The 16,440-nt window shown below is 46.7% G+C and overlaps 6 protein-coding genes across 6 annotated transcripts; 3 read left to right on the plus strand and 3 right to left on the minus strand.

The window, feature by feature from the left end:
• Window positions 1-83: 83 nt before the first annotated feature.
• mdr1 (ABC multidrug transporter Mdr1) lies at window positions 84-4,232 on the minus strand (the record flags this gene model as incomplete). The annotated part of the gene is made up of 2 exons (XM_056648528.1): window positions 84-441; window positions 508-4,232. The coding sequence occupies 2 exons, from the start codon at window positions 4,230-4,232 to the stop codon at window positions 84-86; spliced, it is 4,083 nt and encodes a 1,360-aa protein (XP_056495659.1).
• A 1,545-nt stretch (window positions 4,233-5,777) lies between these two features.
• On the plus strand, window positions 5,778-6,314 carry N7469_009624 (60S ribosomal eL39 domain-containing protein; the record flags this gene model as incomplete). The annotated part of the gene is made up of 3 exons (XM_056648529.1): window positions 5,778-5,849; window positions 5,894-5,994; window positions 6,266-6,314. The coding sequence occupies 3 exons, from the start codon at window positions 5,778-5,780 to the stop codon at window positions 6,312-6,314; spliced, it is 222 nt and encodes a 73-aa protein (XP_056495660.1).
• Window positions 6,315-7,495: 1,181 nt separating this feature from the next.
• On the minus strand, window positions 7,496-8,244 carry skpA (SCF ubiquitin ligase subunit skpA; the record flags this gene model as incomplete). The annotated part of the gene is made up of 5 exons (XM_056648530.1): window positions 7,496-7,502; window positions 7,557-7,726; window positions 7,789-7,956; window positions 8,055-8,140; window positions 8,190-8,244. 5 exons carry the CDS (start codon window positions 8,242-8,244, stop codon window positions 7,496-7,498), a joined length of 486 nt encoding a protein of 161 aa, XP_056495661.1.
• A 592-nt stretch (window positions 8,245-8,836) lies between these two features.
• smp3 (glycosylphosphatidylinositol-alpha 1,2 mannosyltransferase smp3) lies at window positions 8,837-10,829 on the plus strand (the record flags this gene model as incomplete). The annotated part of the gene is made up of 4 exons (XM_056648531.1): window positions 8,837-8,945; window positions 9,178-9,560; window positions 9,664-9,791; window positions 9,845-10,829. The coding sequence occupies 4 exons, from the start codon at window positions 8,837-8,839 to the stop codon at window positions 10,827-10,829; spliced, it is 1,605 nt and encodes a 534-aa protein (XP_056495662.1).
• An 849-nt stretch (window positions 10,830-11,678) lies between these two features.
• N7469_009627 (putative UV excision repair protein (RadW)) lies at window positions 11,679-13,339 on the minus strand (the record flags this gene model as incomplete). The annotated part of the gene is made up of 7 exons (XM_056648532.1): window positions 11,679-11,801; window positions 11,875-12,342; window positions 12,416-12,736; window positions 12,809-12,888; window positions 13,008-13,083; window positions 13,199-13,246; window positions 13,322-13,339. 7 exons carry the CDS (start codon window positions 13,337-13,339, stop codon window positions 11,685-11,687), a joined length of 1,128 nt encoding a protein of 375 aa, XP_056495663.1. The 3' UTR covers window positions 11,679-11,684.
• Window positions 13,340-14,847: 1,508 nt separating this feature from the next.
• N7469_009628 (uncharacterized protein) lies at window positions 14,848-16,030 on the plus strand (the record flags this gene model as incomplete). The annotated part of the gene is made up of 2 exons (XM_056648533.1): window positions 14,848-15,623; window positions 15,661-16,030. The coding sequence occupies 2 exons, from the start codon at window positions 14,848-14,850 to the stop codon at window positions 16,028-16,030; spliced, it is 1,146 nt and encodes a 381-aa protein (XP_056495664.1).
• Window positions 16,031-16,440: the final 410 nt, after the last annotated feature.

The following is a 16,440-nucleotide window of genomic DNA, read 5'->3' on the forward strand; positions in this document are numbered from 1 at the left end:
ACCACGCAGCGAATAACAGGAACGAGCAGGGAGCCATTCTTAGAGCAGCACAGCTTCGAAGAACAGACAGTACGAAGAAAATCTTAATGAGTCTTGCCCAGACTCTGAAGATTGACCAGCTCATAATACCTCCCCTTATTCCTCAGCAATTCAGTATGCGTTCCACTCTCCACAATCTTGCCCTGATCAAACACATAAATGATATCCGCTTTCTGAATGGTACTCAGGCGATGCGCAACAGCAATGGTAGTTCTACCCTTCGCCGCCGCGTCCAGCGCAGCTTGCACAACTTTCTCGGACTCAGAGTCCAAGGCCGAGGTAGCTTCGTCGAGAAGTAGGACTTTCGGATTTCTCAGAAGAGCACGAGCAATAGCGACTCGTTGTTTCTGACCACCTGATAACATACCACCCTTACTTCCAACAACGGTGCTGAAACCCTCACTGAAAGACGTTAGCAAAATACTCACTCGCAAAAAAAAAAACAAAAAATGGACTGCGTGAACTCACGGGAGAGACATGATAAAGTCATAAATATTAGCATCCTTGCAAGCTTTCACCAATAGCTCCTCTTCAATATCATCCGCATCAATACCAAGAAGGATATTATCCTTAATAGTACCCTGATACAAGGTTGGTTCCTGACTCACAAGAGCCAAATGACTGCGATATGAATTGACATTCAAATCCGCAATATTCCGCCCATCAACAAAAACACCTCCAGAAAGCGCATCATAGAATCGTTCCAAAAGAGCAATAGTCGTACTCTTTCCACAACCACTCGGTCCAACAAGAGCAATATACTGACCAGGCGAAACACTCAAGTTCAACCCACGTAACACAGGTTGTTCCGGTCTAGTCGGATATCGAAAATGAACATCCCGAAACTCGATCGTACCATCACAAGTCTCAAGTTTACCACCCTCATCAGACCAAGTATCAATCGTAGGACGACGATCAAATAATTTTCGAAATTCATAAGCCGCGTTCTTAGCCTTACCCATATCAGGCGAGAAACTAAAAACCGTACCAGCAGATTGAGCCCCGAATAAAATCTCACTAAAGCAGACGAAGAACTGAAAAGTATCATACTGCCCTTTACCCAGAAGTGTACCACCATACCAAAATCCAAGAGCAACGCAGAAGAATACTAAAGCTTGCGACATTGCGTAGAGGAGTGAAGACTTGGTAATGGAAATAAGACTTGCTCGACCCTGAGCATCTAATTGACCATGATAAATGTCCCAAACATCCGACTCCCGCGTCAAAGACGCAACAGTTCGAATAGCAGACGTAGCTTCACAGGCATAACTAGCCGAACCCTCATAAGCTGTCTTCGAGCGTTGCTGGAAAGCAGCCAGCATGTAGAATCGGTAGAAACCACAAGCTAACAGGACAGGTACGACGGAGATACAGACAAGAGCCAATTTCCAGCCGAAGGAGAGCGAAATGACGATTGCAGCGATTAAAGTTGTGGAGGTCATGAGAATTGTTCCAAGAGTTTGACCGCTGATACCGGAAAGATGTTTTGTCTCTGTTGAGAGGAAAGAAGTCAGGGCACCGGTACTATTTTCTTCTTTATCAAAGAAATTGATGTCTTGGCGGAGCATGATGCGGAAGGCCTTTGAGCGGGCTTTGCAGATTAATCGTTCGGAGCAGTAGGCGAATGCTATGCCGTGAGTTGATAGGGTAATGAATTGGGCAATTCCAACGACTAGAAACATCAGGGACCAGAAGTTTGCGTCGGAACGAAGTAAGTCGTATTGGCTGGGATCTCTGGATAAGGCTGTGATGGCTTTGGCGTAGAGGAATGCTTGGGTTGGTTGACCTCCGCCACCAAGGATGGAGAAGAGGAGGCCGACGACGAGCCATTTCCATTCAGCTTTGTTGAACGAGGCGATGAATTTGATCAGTGTCCAAAGAGAGTATTTTCCGGTACCCTCGCTGCCAGTTCTCTTGGCGAGGACCATGCTAGAGACAGATTTGCGAGTTTCGGCTCGTTGAATGATGTCTTCTTCAGCGAGACCGGGTTGGGTTTCTTCAAATTTCGCTTTACCACCGGATGATGCACTAGCGTAGGACTTGATGCGAGCAATTTCTTCCTTTTCATACGCCTCATCTGAGTCGTCGTCGATATCTGCAAGGGCATCCGCCTCCTTCTCCTCGTTGATGCGCTGGGCCTCAACGAGCTTGGAGTAAGGACCTCCTAGTTCCAAAAGATTGTCATGAGTTCCTTGTTCGACGATAGAGCCATTGACGAAAACGACAATATTATGCGCCGTCTTGATAGTAGATAGTCGATGAGCAATGACGATCGTAGTACGACCTTCAGCAGCACGGTCAAGAGCTGCTTGAACAACGCCTTCAGACTTGGTATCCAGGGCCGAAGTAGCCTCATCCAGTAGCAGGATCTTAGGGTCCGAAACAACAGCACGAGCAATAGCAATACGTTGCTTCTGTCCACCAGATAGTAAGAAACCGCGTTGACCGACGTTAGTCTCATAGGATTCGGGAAGAGCCGTGATGAATTCGTGGGCGTTGGCCATCTTAGCCGCATCTTCGATTAAGTTCCGAATCTTTTCCTCGGGTTCGTTTTCGAAACGAGTTCCAATGAGACCATGTCGAATGTTCTCGTAGATGGTTGTGCCGAAAAGGATGGGCTCCTGACTAACCAGCGAAATTTGCTGACGTAGCCAACGCAAATTCAGATCTTGAATATCGTGACCATCGAGATAGACATTACCGCCGACAGGGAGGTAGAAACGTTCGACGAGACCAACAACGGTACTCTTACCTGAGCCCGAGGGTCCGACTAGAGCGGTTGTCTTGCCAGCAGGGATCTTCAAAGAAACATCCTGCATGACAGTCACTTCAGGGCGGGAAGGATAAATGTGCTTGACGTTGCGGAATTCAATATCACCATCCAGATGGTCCAGAGTTTTTCCATCATCGGTGGTAGGATCGATAGGTGAAGTACGGTCAATAGTACCGAAGATCTTGGCCGCAGCCGCAACAGCATTAGTGAAAGCCTGACCATTTGGAGCGACATTGCCGAGACTGAAAGATCCAATCAAGATAGCCATGAGAATAGTCAAGACCTGACCAACATTCACATCACCAGCAACCAAATACCTCGAGCCCATCCAGAAGCCCAGACCATAATTGAGGAACATAATGCCGAACATGGCACCAACCATGACACCAAGAGCCATTTGCAAACGCATACCCCAACGCTCAGCAATTTTCAAATGCACCTCATATTGCTTGGCCAGTTTATCCTGCGTGCCAAAGGCCGTCGCATTGCGAATTGAACTGATAACTTCTTCCGCAACAGTACCACCAGCACCATAACTCTCCAGCGAAAGTTTACTATACTTGATAATAAACTGAGAACCACCACCCATAACAAGGACCAAAGCAACAATAGTCGAGGTACAAATACCCGCCAGACGAGCATACTTGATATAAGCAACAATGAAAGCAGTAACAAAAGTCGCAACAGCAGTCAAAGTCAACCCAACCTTTTCAGAAACACCATCTTGAATTAAATTGGTATCAGCCGTAATTCGAGTCGTAACTTCACCGGCACCAAGTTTATCAAAGTAAGCGATATTCTGACGCAGAATGGCCTGAAGGTAATGTTCTCGAATTTTCTGAGTAACGTGTTCACCAGTATAAATGAAACCGATGGTACTGATGTAAACGGTGACGAATTCCGCGATACCGAGATAAACGAAGTAAAGAACATTTTTGGTCAATTCATGATAGAAATCACCATATGTGTAATTATCTGTCAGACCGGCATTTGCCATTTGAATATTCTGAAAAGCCGTCGCTAATGAACCGAATAGAATAGTGAAAAGAGGCAAGGCCGCACCAGCGACGATAGCACATATCGCACTGATGAAGATAATCAATATATCCATCCGTGAAGCATAGCGATATAATCCGAACCAGGATATTTGAACGGAGGGAGCATGGAGTTGTAATTTTAAGATCTCGGCTTCATGTTGTGGGAGATGTGCAAAGAGAGCATCGAAGTCGTCATCGGCCGGTAGTGCAGCTGCAGCTGGAGAGGCGTCTTTTGAGTTCGGCGTGGTACTTTCATCCTTGAGATTCTTTTCGGCAGAGATATTTGAACTATCGTGGGATTTTTTCTCCGATAATTCTGGAGCCATGATGACTTCCTCGGGTACTTTTTCGACGTTCGCGACGCCTTCTTCTGGTTGTTGCATTGTGATTTAGAAAAAGACTTGCAGTCCACTTTTCTTTGTCTGCGGAATTAATCCATCCGAATGCAGCTGCAAATACCACGAGGCTACGGGGTTGCGCAAGGGGTGAGCTTTTTGAGTGTGAGGTGTACTGTGATAGGGACTGGTGTATTCACAGTATAGTAGAGATGTGAGATGTTGATTAGGTAGATTAGGAGCGCAAAGAGACGCAAGTAAGTGGAGGCAAAGAAAGAAAAAGAAAAAAAAGATCGGAGATATCTGGACAAATCGGGGAGATCGAGAATATATAGTACTCTCCTCCGTAATACCGTAGTGAGCAATAAGCTGGTATAGCGGATGGAACAAGCAGAAAAGACCGAGATGCAGGTTGTGCAGAAGATGATTGGCTGGAAGAGAATAATACAAAGAAAAAGAAGAAGTGGAAGAGTCTCGATTTTGAGCAAAATAGGCAAAAGCAGGATGTTCAAGTGGGTCGGCCGGAGATGGCACATTCCGTGCATAACACAGTGTACAGTACCTTGCAAGATAAGTGGTATTTACATAGTATATTTGAGCCAATTTGGTCCTTGAATTAATTATATTATTATTATTATAATGTGAATCATGATATCCTCCGTATCCTCCGTACTATTAACTATATACTCTATGCAGTACTCATCGTGGTACAATCTCTTCTATGTACATCCATGTGGTGGTAATCGGGGTCTCGCGTCCGCGCCCCCGCGCCCCGTGTGAATAAGCCGCAATTGACCCGATTCGGCGAGTTCGCGTATTTATTTCTTGGAGCCTAGCTACCCCTATATTCTGGTTTGTCTACTCCGTACATAGAACAAATATTCCTTGATTACTGATACCCTTAATACAAAGTTATGCTAACTATACTACATAGCACATAGTATATTAATATTACATCCTCGTAAAGAGTGCACGGTGCTTCCCATGTGATTGGTCGATCTTCGTGTGAATGACTCAAAGGTCAGTCATCGGGTAGTTATCGGCCCGTATTCGTGTACGTGTAGTTACTACCATACGTAGGGTACGCATGTACTATGGATACGACAAAGGATCCTGGATGACGGTGGAGTGCGTATTCCTTCATGTAGGTGGCCTAATCTTATACAGTGGATGATGTTGGATGAACATGAAGTAACTGTTATGTTTTCAATGTCGTGTTTCGCATTCGTTATCTCTTCAAAGGCTTATGTTGATCCACCATCTACTGAATTGAACTCCATAATTATCATTTCGGTACATACTGTGGATACTAACCATGGTCCTCTAGGCTGATATTAGACGAACGGACTTCGGGGTTCTAAAACCCCGATATTCAAGTCATGTGATGACAATCGATTCCAATCATGTGATATTCTCAATCAGATCATGTGACATCATTGATCTGATCCAAACCACGTGACTACTTCTGCTGCCTTACTAAACAATCACCTGACGCACAAGCGAAAGCCAAGCCCTGCCGCACACAAACCATCCGCACTTCAAGGACGACTCTTCCCCATCCATCCAGCTCGCTGTCGCGTCCAAGCCTTCAAGATGCCGGTCAGTTCTATCCCCTCCAACGACACCTATACCCTCGAATTTTTCATCTCGACTTTAATCCACACCGTTCGTCACCGCAATAACTAATCCTCCTTGTTTCAATACCACAGAGCCACAAGACCTTCCGCACCAAGCAAAAGCTTGCTAAGGCTCAGCGCCAGAACCGTCCCATCCCCCAGTGGATTCGTCTGCGCACTGGCAACACCATCAGGTACGCGCGATAACTTGCTACGTCTCAGCTCCGCTTTATTCGACAATTTCGTTGCAATTTCGTCTTCGTTTCTCGGGAGTGCATGATGTGAAAAAAAAAAAGATCAGATGGATTGGGAAATGAGTGAATGACCCATGAAATGAATCATACAACCGGACAATACCCAGCGCCGCAACCGAGAAACATATTGAACAGATTGCAATGAAGCGAGCAAGACAAGCATCAATTTCAGAACAAAACCAGAACACAGAACCAAGCTGACAATCCCCAGATACAACGCTAAGCGGCGGCACTGGCGCAAGTCCTGCCTGAAGATCTAATCTCAGGTACGACTTGGAAATGGTGTGAGCATACTCGATCAAATCACACAACACCGCAATGTCCTTCCGATAATTACATCACTTTTTTTTTTCGGAAAACCCGATTTACCGGCCCCATTTCATTACTCCAATACTTGAACCGCATTAGTATCGAAACTACATTCAAGTTCCAACTCACATCGGCTCAATAAAAAACCTCATGACATTTCTCGCCTTTGTCCGATTGCAATGATGATTGCAAAGTCGCAGTTTGGAGGGAAGATTTTTCTTTCTGGGTACCTGGTTTATCGGCGGTTATTGTGTTTTTTTGGCGGGTTATCTTTGATCAAAAAATGATGGAATCAATTGATGTCTCCCTTTCTTGATGGGTTCTGATGTAATGGACTGGTTTTCACTCCAGTTCGTAGGCGGGATTCCAAGTGAAGCAGCCGGAATCTGTTTCGTAGTTTGGCAGTAGTGGTGTCGTCTTAATCTCTATCAACAGTAATTTCAGTCCATTGATAGGCTCGGCCTGGGACTGGTTCTCAAGATTTGCGGTTAAGATTGGATATCAATCTTTAGGAACCCCACCTTTTCACCGCAACATATTTCTATAGAAAGATGGACTTGTAAGTCGCTTGACCACGCTTTTGAACTTGTCAAGGGAGAAGTTCTTTCTGCTACGCCCTATGTATCCTTCGAATACAAGGATTGTCTATGATCCAGGCCATCGTCATGATCCAACCGCTCCACAGTGTACAAGGCTTCTTATGTTCAATGAACAGATTAAAGTATAATTGATATGCTACTTTTATATCAGCATATTAGTCTGTTGCTTGAAAATTAATAACGGATATAGCGCAACTATTTGAACTACCAGTCTTTCAAAAGCCTGCAAGAAGACAATCTACTTCACTCTAGCAGAGCTAGCTTCCCTGGTTGAAATAAGAATGAGCTTTTCATACGGAGATCATCTAGCGACATAGAATAAGCTGCGCTGAGCATAGAAACAAGATGTAGTAAACCCAGGCCAGTCAGCAAGCGAGAAAAAGCGAAAATAAACACAGCGAGACCGCTGACCGAACACCATAAGACAAAGAGGGCGCACCAGGTCTAACCCAGCGCCCAATCTGGAAGAAGCGGATTCGATCCAAAAGATTCAGCATTCAGCAACACAAAGTCATAATTTAAATAATAACAGTTTAACGACTGGAAAGAAATTAGCAGAAATCCGGTGAACAGCAAAAGATATAGAAAACTTACTCCTCTGCCCACTCATTCTCACGGCGAATCTGGTCCTCCTCTTCGGGAGTAAAGTCGTTTTGGATGTTGAATGTCTTACGGATCTCCTCGGGGGACTTGCCCTTGATCATATTTGCGACAGTCTTGCATCCAACATCCAAGAGAGCCTTGATATCAAGGTAGTTGGCGGCCTATCAGAAGCGTACTCATTAGTATGTGCGTCTGGACCGCTACCAAGCTTGAAGAAACACACCAGAATAATCTCAAACAACATCTCTTGGTCAACCTGCATGAATTTCTGGTCCCACTCCTCGATATCGGTTGTCTTGCGACGGTTGTCATCGTCGTCACCGGCGGTAGGGGGGTCGTTCTTGTGGTGCTCGCACCATTCGATCACTTTACGGAGAACAGCCTCGTTGACCTGTAAGGTATTAGCAACTTCCACAAAAAAAAAAGCCGATGAACAGCATAACGCTTCGAGAGAGGGCGGTTTTCTACTGAGCTTGGGAATACACTTACGTTGGGAATGGGGATGGCTTCACCAGAGTCTCCGAGATCTTCGAGCATGTTCTTGATGAGGACGGACCGCTCAGCGACGGTGCGCTCTGATCTTATTAGTATTGCTTCTGGAAGTAGAGGTAGTGAAATGCTTACCTAGGGTGACATCGACACCATCAGAGCTGGTGAGAGTAATTTGGGGAGAGGCCATTGTGGAAGTGGAGATGGACAGGATAGTGACGTCCTCGAAAAGTCAGATTGTTCAGAGCAGCAGCAGAAGAGATAGTGGCTGTAGGAGTAGTGTTCGTGGACTCTGTGATGATGAGATTCAATTCGGTGATGGGTAGGAAAGTGGTGAAGAAGTATGAAATGAAAACGGAAGAGGGCTTTGTTTGATGAAGAGGCTCCGCGGCTTTGAAGTTGGCCCCCACCAAAGGCGGAGTAGGCAGAAGTGCGAGTAGCAGCCTATCGAGAGGATATTTACATGAATTTATCAATTCTAGTATATTCGATCCTATTGTTAGCATTATCATGAGATTATTTTTATGCGATGTTATTATTCGAGCTCAGTGTATACAATTAATACCAAGTAAATCAGAGGATATCCTATAATTACGATAAATACACTCCAAGTACTACTCAATTACACTATAATTACACTGGTACAGTCTGATCTATCGCGTCTTTCTGCTTCTCCCCCTTGTCCACTTCCATCCCACTTCCTTTCTTCCTTTCTTCCTTTTCTTTCTGTCTTTCTTTCTATCTTTCTTTCTTTTTCAGCATGTCCCTGTGCCCCTCAAACCATGTGGAGACGTACATATCTGATCTTACTGCTCATTCGTGTTTACTTCGCCCTCTCACCCAGCTATCTCCATCCCGATGAGAACTTCCAGGGCCCCGAAGTCTTTGCCGGTATGCAACTCTTTCAATTCCACAAAGAACCCCATAATAAATGCGAAGAAGATCCTGGAACTATATGATTCAGCGATCTTGCGACGCGTCGAAACGCGCATTTCGCGCATTTGCGCAAAAGTGAGGTGTGCAGGACTTATCTGTCGCATCGCATCGCAGCGCAGCGCATCACACCACCTCACACCACACCAAGCTGCAGCTGCAAGAAAAAAAAATACTGACCTTTCATCAGGTCGCATCCTTGAATATCCTTCACAACTCCCCTGGGAATTCACATCTTTCCATCCGATCCGCAGCGTCTTCCCGTTATGGCCAATCTACGAGGTCCCCATGAGCTTATTGAAATGGTTCTACACAGAGATCGGATCGGGGAATCCACCGCCACAACTAGTTTACTATGCGCTGCGCGCGGGAATGTTCCTGTTGACCTTTGTTCTGGAGGACTGGGCTATCTATGAGTTGGTGCCTTCGCCGCGTCACAGGCGCGCGACGGTCGTTCTAGTCGCCTCTTCATATGTCACCTGGACATATCAGACGCACACCTTCTCCAACTCACTCGAGACTCTACTGGTGGCCTGGGGATTAGTTTTGATTCGGCGCATTGTTGAGAATAAGGTTCGTTCCACCTAGGCCCCTGCTTTGCCGTCTGCTTGTTTTCTTCTGTTGATGATACACTACTTTGTTGTCCGCTGTATCGTGCTACGCTAACCGATTGCAGCAACGCTCCTCATATTTCTCCTACGCCGTCTTCTCCTTCATTGCGGTTGTAGGTGTTTTTAACCGCATAACATTCCCTGCTTTTCTTCTATTCCCGGGTCTCCAATTGTTGCCATACTTCCAGCGCAAGTGAGTGTTTCATCAACCTTACACCAACTCGCTCTGACAACTAACCCATCTAGACCTGCATCTTTAGCAGCTATCGTCGGCTTCGGACTTCTCTTCTCCTTAACCGCAATCTATATAGACACAACCTTCTACCGACCATCGGCCTCTTTCCGTTCAATCTTCCGCGACCCAATCATCACCCCATTAAACAACATCCTCTACAACACCGATACCTCTAACCTCGCACTACATGGACTACACCCACACCATCAACACTTCGTCGCAAATTTAATACAGCTCCTCGGCCCAGCATACATCGTAATGATTCTCTCCCTCTTCAGCTGGCCAATCGTGCCCCGCTGGATGCGCAACGTCCGCGCCCTCTCAGCTGTCAGCGCAACAGTCCTCCTCTCAATTTTCCCCCACCAAGAACCACGCTTTCTTCTCCCCTGCGTCCCTCTCCTCCTAAGCTGCGTCCGCATGCACAAATCTCGCATCTTCCTCGCAACATGGATCATCTTCAACGCAGTCATGGGCTTCTTAATGGGCGTCTATCACCAAGGCGGCATCGTCCCAGCCCAACTAGCAATGCGCTCAATAATATCCACAAACGCCGCAGCCCAAGGCATAAAATCCATTCCCGACGCAAAAGTCTTCTGGTGGAAAACTTACTCCCCACCACACTGGCTCTTAGGCGAAAGCCCCGAAACATCCAACAGTACAATCTCCACCCTGGATTTAATGGGTATACCAGGTCTAGAAATGATTCAGCACCTCGACTCAACCGTCCCAGCATGTCCAATTACATCGCCGATATACCTGGTTGCACCTACATCCGCTACATTCCTAGATACGTATACCGCGGACTCGAACTCGAACTCGAACTCGAATCGGGAATCTCGCACCGCAAACCTCCAGCTCTATCGTCTGTGGTCTTATCGGAAACATCTTAACCTGGATGATTTGGATTTCGCGGAGGATGGGGTTGTGAATACGTTGAAAAGGGTGGTTGGGAGGAGAGGGTTGGGAGTTTGGTCTGTTAGACGATCTTGCAAATAGGATTGATTCGGGACCAATCTGAACAAATTTCGTTTTTTTTTTTTAATAGTTTTTAATTTTGGATATATTTTAGATAATTTGGACATTTTGACTTCCAATAGGCAGTTTGGTTTATTCTTTATGTCTACTAGACATAATAGTAGTATTTATTCCATGCTCGAGAGCTCGCAAATCTATGTGAGTACCTACTCATATATACGTATATCAGGAATGTATAAATATCAGTAGCACAATCGAGCTAGAACTGTTTTTTGAACCATTATCCGAATCTCGAATTCAAATTCGGATTATCAATTGATTACTGTACACACTAGTCACATTATCTAGTATAGTGATAATACCAAATATCTCGCATGATGATCCAGCCATGCATCAGTGCGAATCACGGGGTGCGTGACCATGACCGTGACTATATCCACTCCAGAACCTTCTGAAATGGATAGTTGGAACTATCGAACCACTAAACGCAGATCACTCAAATGACAACTACTGATATCCACTCCCGAAATAATATACTACAATGCACGAGTACACAAATGACTACAAATACCACTGCATTTGCAAATAAAGTCCCATTTTGCCCATTGATTAAATACATGGAAGTCGTTTCTGAATCTGTAGCCGGTATCCAGCTAGCAATGTAGGACGGAATAGGTTCATGAGGATAGAAGAGGTACAAGTACCATAGGACGAGGAGAAGGCGAAGACAAGGTTGTAAGGGAAAAGGATGGAGCGGAGCTCTGCCAAATATGGAATCAACAGGCATGCTTGGTATTCATCAGAACGTAAAGAAGCAAAAGGGGAAGGGGATAAGACATGGAGTAAAGAAGTGAACCACAGCATCGTGGATCAGATTTACTCCTCATCATCGTCCGGCTGGTCGAAGAGGAAGTTTGCTGCGAGTTCTTCGTTCTTGTCGCAGGCGAAGTAGGCCTGGATGACGGAATCCCGGGGGAAACCCAGACGGCACAACTGCGACAAGTTAGTATGAGCATTGTATTGAGGGTAGCTTCGCATGTAGGTGTTTGTGCGGTCTCAAACTTACCCGCTCAATGGCGTCCCGCTCCTCCTCTGTAACGGAGATAGCTTGTGTACCAGGAGGCAGGGCCGCATCTTCCTCATCACCCTCCTCACTTAGCAGTTGGAGAAACTGTTCAGAGTTTTGGCCAATGATCTGGGCAATCTGTGGGTTTCCGGCAGCAACCTGTTGCAGGATGGGTTCGAGCATGTGCGGCTGCTGCTGGACCAACTGTCTCAGTTGCTGGAAATGGGGGTTACTGCGGAGAAAGTCCAGGTTCGCAAGGGCCTCGCTACCTCCAGACCGAGCACCACCACCACGACCATCACCAGCCTGAGCGGCAGCCTCGAACATGTTAAAACCCTCATCGCCACCCAGAGCGGCGGCAGCAGCAGCATCCTCAGCGCTGGGCACAGGAGCTTGGTCTGCAGCACGGTCCGCTTGTTGCTCTTGTTGCCGCTGCTGTTGTTCCTGTTGAACATCGGCGGGAATACCCTAGAGACACTTGTGTTAGTTGGCTGTGCAAGGCTCAAGGTCCTTTCAAGGACTACAAAGCTGTTGAACTCACGTTCAAGAGGTAATCGACAGCGCGGTCAGGATTGAAGAATGCAGCCCGCATGGCCCGGTCAATATCGCTTCTGGCAAATCCCATTGCTTCCATCTGAGTGACGGCACCCTCAGCCGCAGAACCCATGGTCAATGCAGATGGGTCACCGAAAGAGGGACCGGTCTGGGCGCCAGCAGGCGAGGGAGTCGCAGGGACAGCAGGCGTAGAACTAGCAGGTGCAGGAGCAGCGGGGGCAGGAGCAGCAGGAGTAGCAACAGGAGCTCTAGGGGCCGGAGTGGCGGGTGCCTGGGAGGCAGACGACGAGGCAGCGGGCTTAGGACCCTACGCATGAAGACAAAAAACGAATTAGAGCCGAACAAGTAAGAGTTGAGCTTTGCGAGGGAAAGAGCCTACCTTTGAAGGCAGACAGACTAGGAAATCCTTCTCCTGGATGTTGTATGATTCGACGGTCTTGTCATCCTGAAGGATCTTGCCTACAAGGTTAAGAAATGTGAGCTTCGATCATCAAAGAGCTTTGCTTTCAAACAGCTTCGTATCGACCGAATAGCGAGGTATCGCTCAGCCATGTCTCCAAATAACATCCAGAACATACCCGAGTAGATAACTTTCATTCGTTCCGCCTCATATTCGCCTTTTTCTTGAGCAATTTTTTGCTTGACTTCGCGAACCTAGAACATGGTCAGTCAGCGCTAGAGCTAGCACGAGCCATGAGAATAACAGCCGTAGAGCGAACGGCCATCGCAGCTGCGAGATTCTGGCGAAAAAGATAGATGATGGACGTACAGTCTCGGAGGGCTCGACCTCGATTACGAACTTCTCCTGCTTCAGGTCCTATATGGAGGGGCAACGTGAGCCTTGAGTGGCGGGGATAGATGAGACAAAGGGAAGAATCCAGCGAGAACGAACCTTAAAGGTGAGCTTCATGTTGTAGGGAGCTGAAGGAGATGATAGAGAAGGTAGATAGGAGGAGGGAGAGAGAAGTAGAGAGAAAATAGATGCTAAAAAGTCCAAAGTTCAAGAGGGGCGCTGAAGAGTGACGACGATGAAGAGCCGAGATGCCTCAGGCGGAAGGCTCACCGCCTTACACCCTAGTTTATAGCAATGGTTAAAGGAGTATACTTCACTTGAATTTCAATCATTGGATGTGGTGATGCTATGATGCTATGATACTATTGATGCCATATAGACAGTCTAGAAGTATAGTTTGTCTATGTTGTTTGTTCATTATGTCTGTCTGAAAACCAATACTAACTCAGTCTATAGTCTCCAAGGTCCCTGCTTCAGGAATGTATACTACAGTGTACACCAGTGTATATCCACAGGCCATAGGCACTTAGCATCAAAATCCGAAGATTACCTGATACTCAAATAGGAAAGCCTAAAATGCCATTGCTGACCGAAATAAACCCCTGATAATGGCTCACGACTGTGCACGCAGGTACGACTACTGCATGAATCTCGGACCGGAAGACGAAATGAAAGAATACTACAATCATGATCCGGTTGACAAATATCAGTGGCCATTCAGAGGCTCGTCTGCAAGTGCTGTCTCTAGTGACCCGGTGGGCCAATTATCCACATTCATTTGCTGTCGGCAAAGGGGCAATTCGGGCATTTACTACTTTATCATCGTGGCCATCCCATATTCCATCGGGAAGACACGATCTCACTGAACACCTGGCACAGGTCAAAACGCAGCGGACAAGCTAGAAGGAGAAAATATCAGCTAAATTAATACGAAGGCTACTGAATCAATCTGTTCCTGAGGATTTTTCTGCGTATGCACTGTATTTGCCCTGCTTCCCCACTGTCACTCGACATATCACATCCACATCGGATCGATCGCCACGCGATTCCGACAACCTGGAACTCTCAATCAGCGGCTCGCTTCATCCCGCGCCATGATCTGTCATATATATAGTTCCCTGACTAGCGGTCTGATTGACAGCACTATGAGGGTCGGCGCTGTCCTGGGCTCGTCTTCCCCGGGCGAAGTAGTTCATGTCTCCATTTCCTCCCCATAGACAGATCAATTTTATTGTTAGGTCCACCAATCCGACTGCTCAATTGACCTGCAGCAATTACCCTGTTCTTCGGGTTTTTTTCCTGCGGTTCCTCCGCACTCTAACCAGGATCTTGGGTTGATGGATCATTTCAATATCTCAGGTCAATTCGACATGTTGACTGACCTGCATCATCCGATATGCTTTACGAGCCACGCCCCGTCCCGTCCGCACGAACTCAGGGTATTTAAATATTTGGTATTCCTCGACGTGGGATGGCCTGAATCCTGGAATTCTTCCTGGCACTGGGTCGTATCTGATCAGATCACCGTCATTCTTTAATAGTTGATCTGGTCGTTCTTTCATTTATCCTCTCATCCGGAGTATACCTAGATATTCTTCGCCACATTCTCTTATATAATAGCCAGCATGTCTGTGGTCCTCCCTTATACACTTGCAGGAGTATGCCTCCTAGCTTCCCTGGTCGTCACCATCCTCAATGGCCTTGTCTATGCCGCTTTGCAGTCTGCACCCCACGCCCGTGATGCAGGACTAGCCCCTGTTGCCCTAGGATTCCTCACCTGCGCAGCTTTGATAAGTCTCAACGTGATCCTGCACAAAGGTATCCGAAATAGACAGCAATTGCCAAGATGGAAACAAGGCTTCTTCTACTTCACCGGAGCATATCTTTTGATCGCCGCTGCTTCTACAACTGGCACAATTGCCAAAGACGAGCTCCAATCCTCAGCCTCCACAAAACAAACACTTTTCATCGCTCGATCTATATTTTGGGCTCTCGCAGTGTTCATGCAGGGTCTTTACTTCGGCTATTTGATTATAGCCCTTGTTGAAAAACGATCAACTACCACCGGCACATGGCCTCATCCATACGCACAAGATATCAAGTTGGAGTCTCTCCCAGATAGTCCCAGCACCCTCACCCCACCCAATCGAGTCTGTTCATCCGAAGAATTCAAATTCGATACTCGACGCTCCTCCCTACGGAAATACCCTCGACGCTCACACCGATTTTCCGGAGGAACTTTATGCCTTCAACCTACGACCAGCAATACCACCACAGCAACAGCAACAAGCAACACACCGACAGAAGGAAATAGAAAAACACGACCTAGTTCCTTCGAAACAACATCCTCCCACTCAACAATAACCCCCCCAAACACCAACAGAATCAACCTTCCCTCCAAGTCTACACCGAGACACCCATCCCCTCCTCCGAAACAGTATAAGAAGCATGCCCAGCCTCCGACGAGACAATATCCCGGCCTCCCTAGATAGTCTCGTACGTCCGGGACCAACATCCCAACACCTCCACCCAGATTCACCATCTACTACTACACCCGAATATGATATCCACCCACTTTTCCGCACAAATAGTCCCTCTGGATCTCCGACGCCGAGTCGGGGTACTTCGGTTAGGGCATCACCTTGTGCGGGACAGACTATTACCCAGCAGGCGTTGACGAGAATGCGATCGGAAAGGTCTCTTCGAGGGGAACGGGTTGCTTCTCCGGTTCCTTCGCCTGTACCTTCGCCGCGGATGATGTCTCCGGAGGAGGAGCGCGTGATGGCGTTTATGAGTGGGAGAGATTAATGATTCAGCTTAATTTGGATTGGTGATGGTAATGATTGATGATAGCCTACTCTACTATGATATTTTCTTTTCTTTTATAGTTTTACCCTATACTCCATATTCTATGCTTTCCTATACTATTGCTAATGAATGTGTGCATTTTCTATACTTACTATATACTATGAACGTTCTCTACCTAAATATACTACCTACATTCTTTACTACTGGTGCTCTACTCTCCAAATTACTACTACTACTAGCAATCACACATCTCTACTTACTCTATACTGTACTAGTAGTACTAGTACTCTATCTTCTTCTATGCAGTAGTATACTATACTCATCTGCTATACTGACTATAATATTCTATACTGCGACTGTGCGTAACCGCCCCACCGGCAGAATCAGCCGCGCGCCAGCTGGCCTGTCCG

Source organism: Penicillium citrinum, assembly GCF_028827155.1.
Source record: "Penicillium citrinum strain IBT 23319 chromosome Unknown utg000009l:1.0-4274883.0:1.0-4276374.0, whole genome shotgun sequence".
Taxonomy (NCBI): domain Eukaryota; kingdom Fungi; phylum Ascomycota; class Eurotiomycetes; order Eurotiales; family Aspergillaceae; genus Penicillium; species Penicillium citrinum.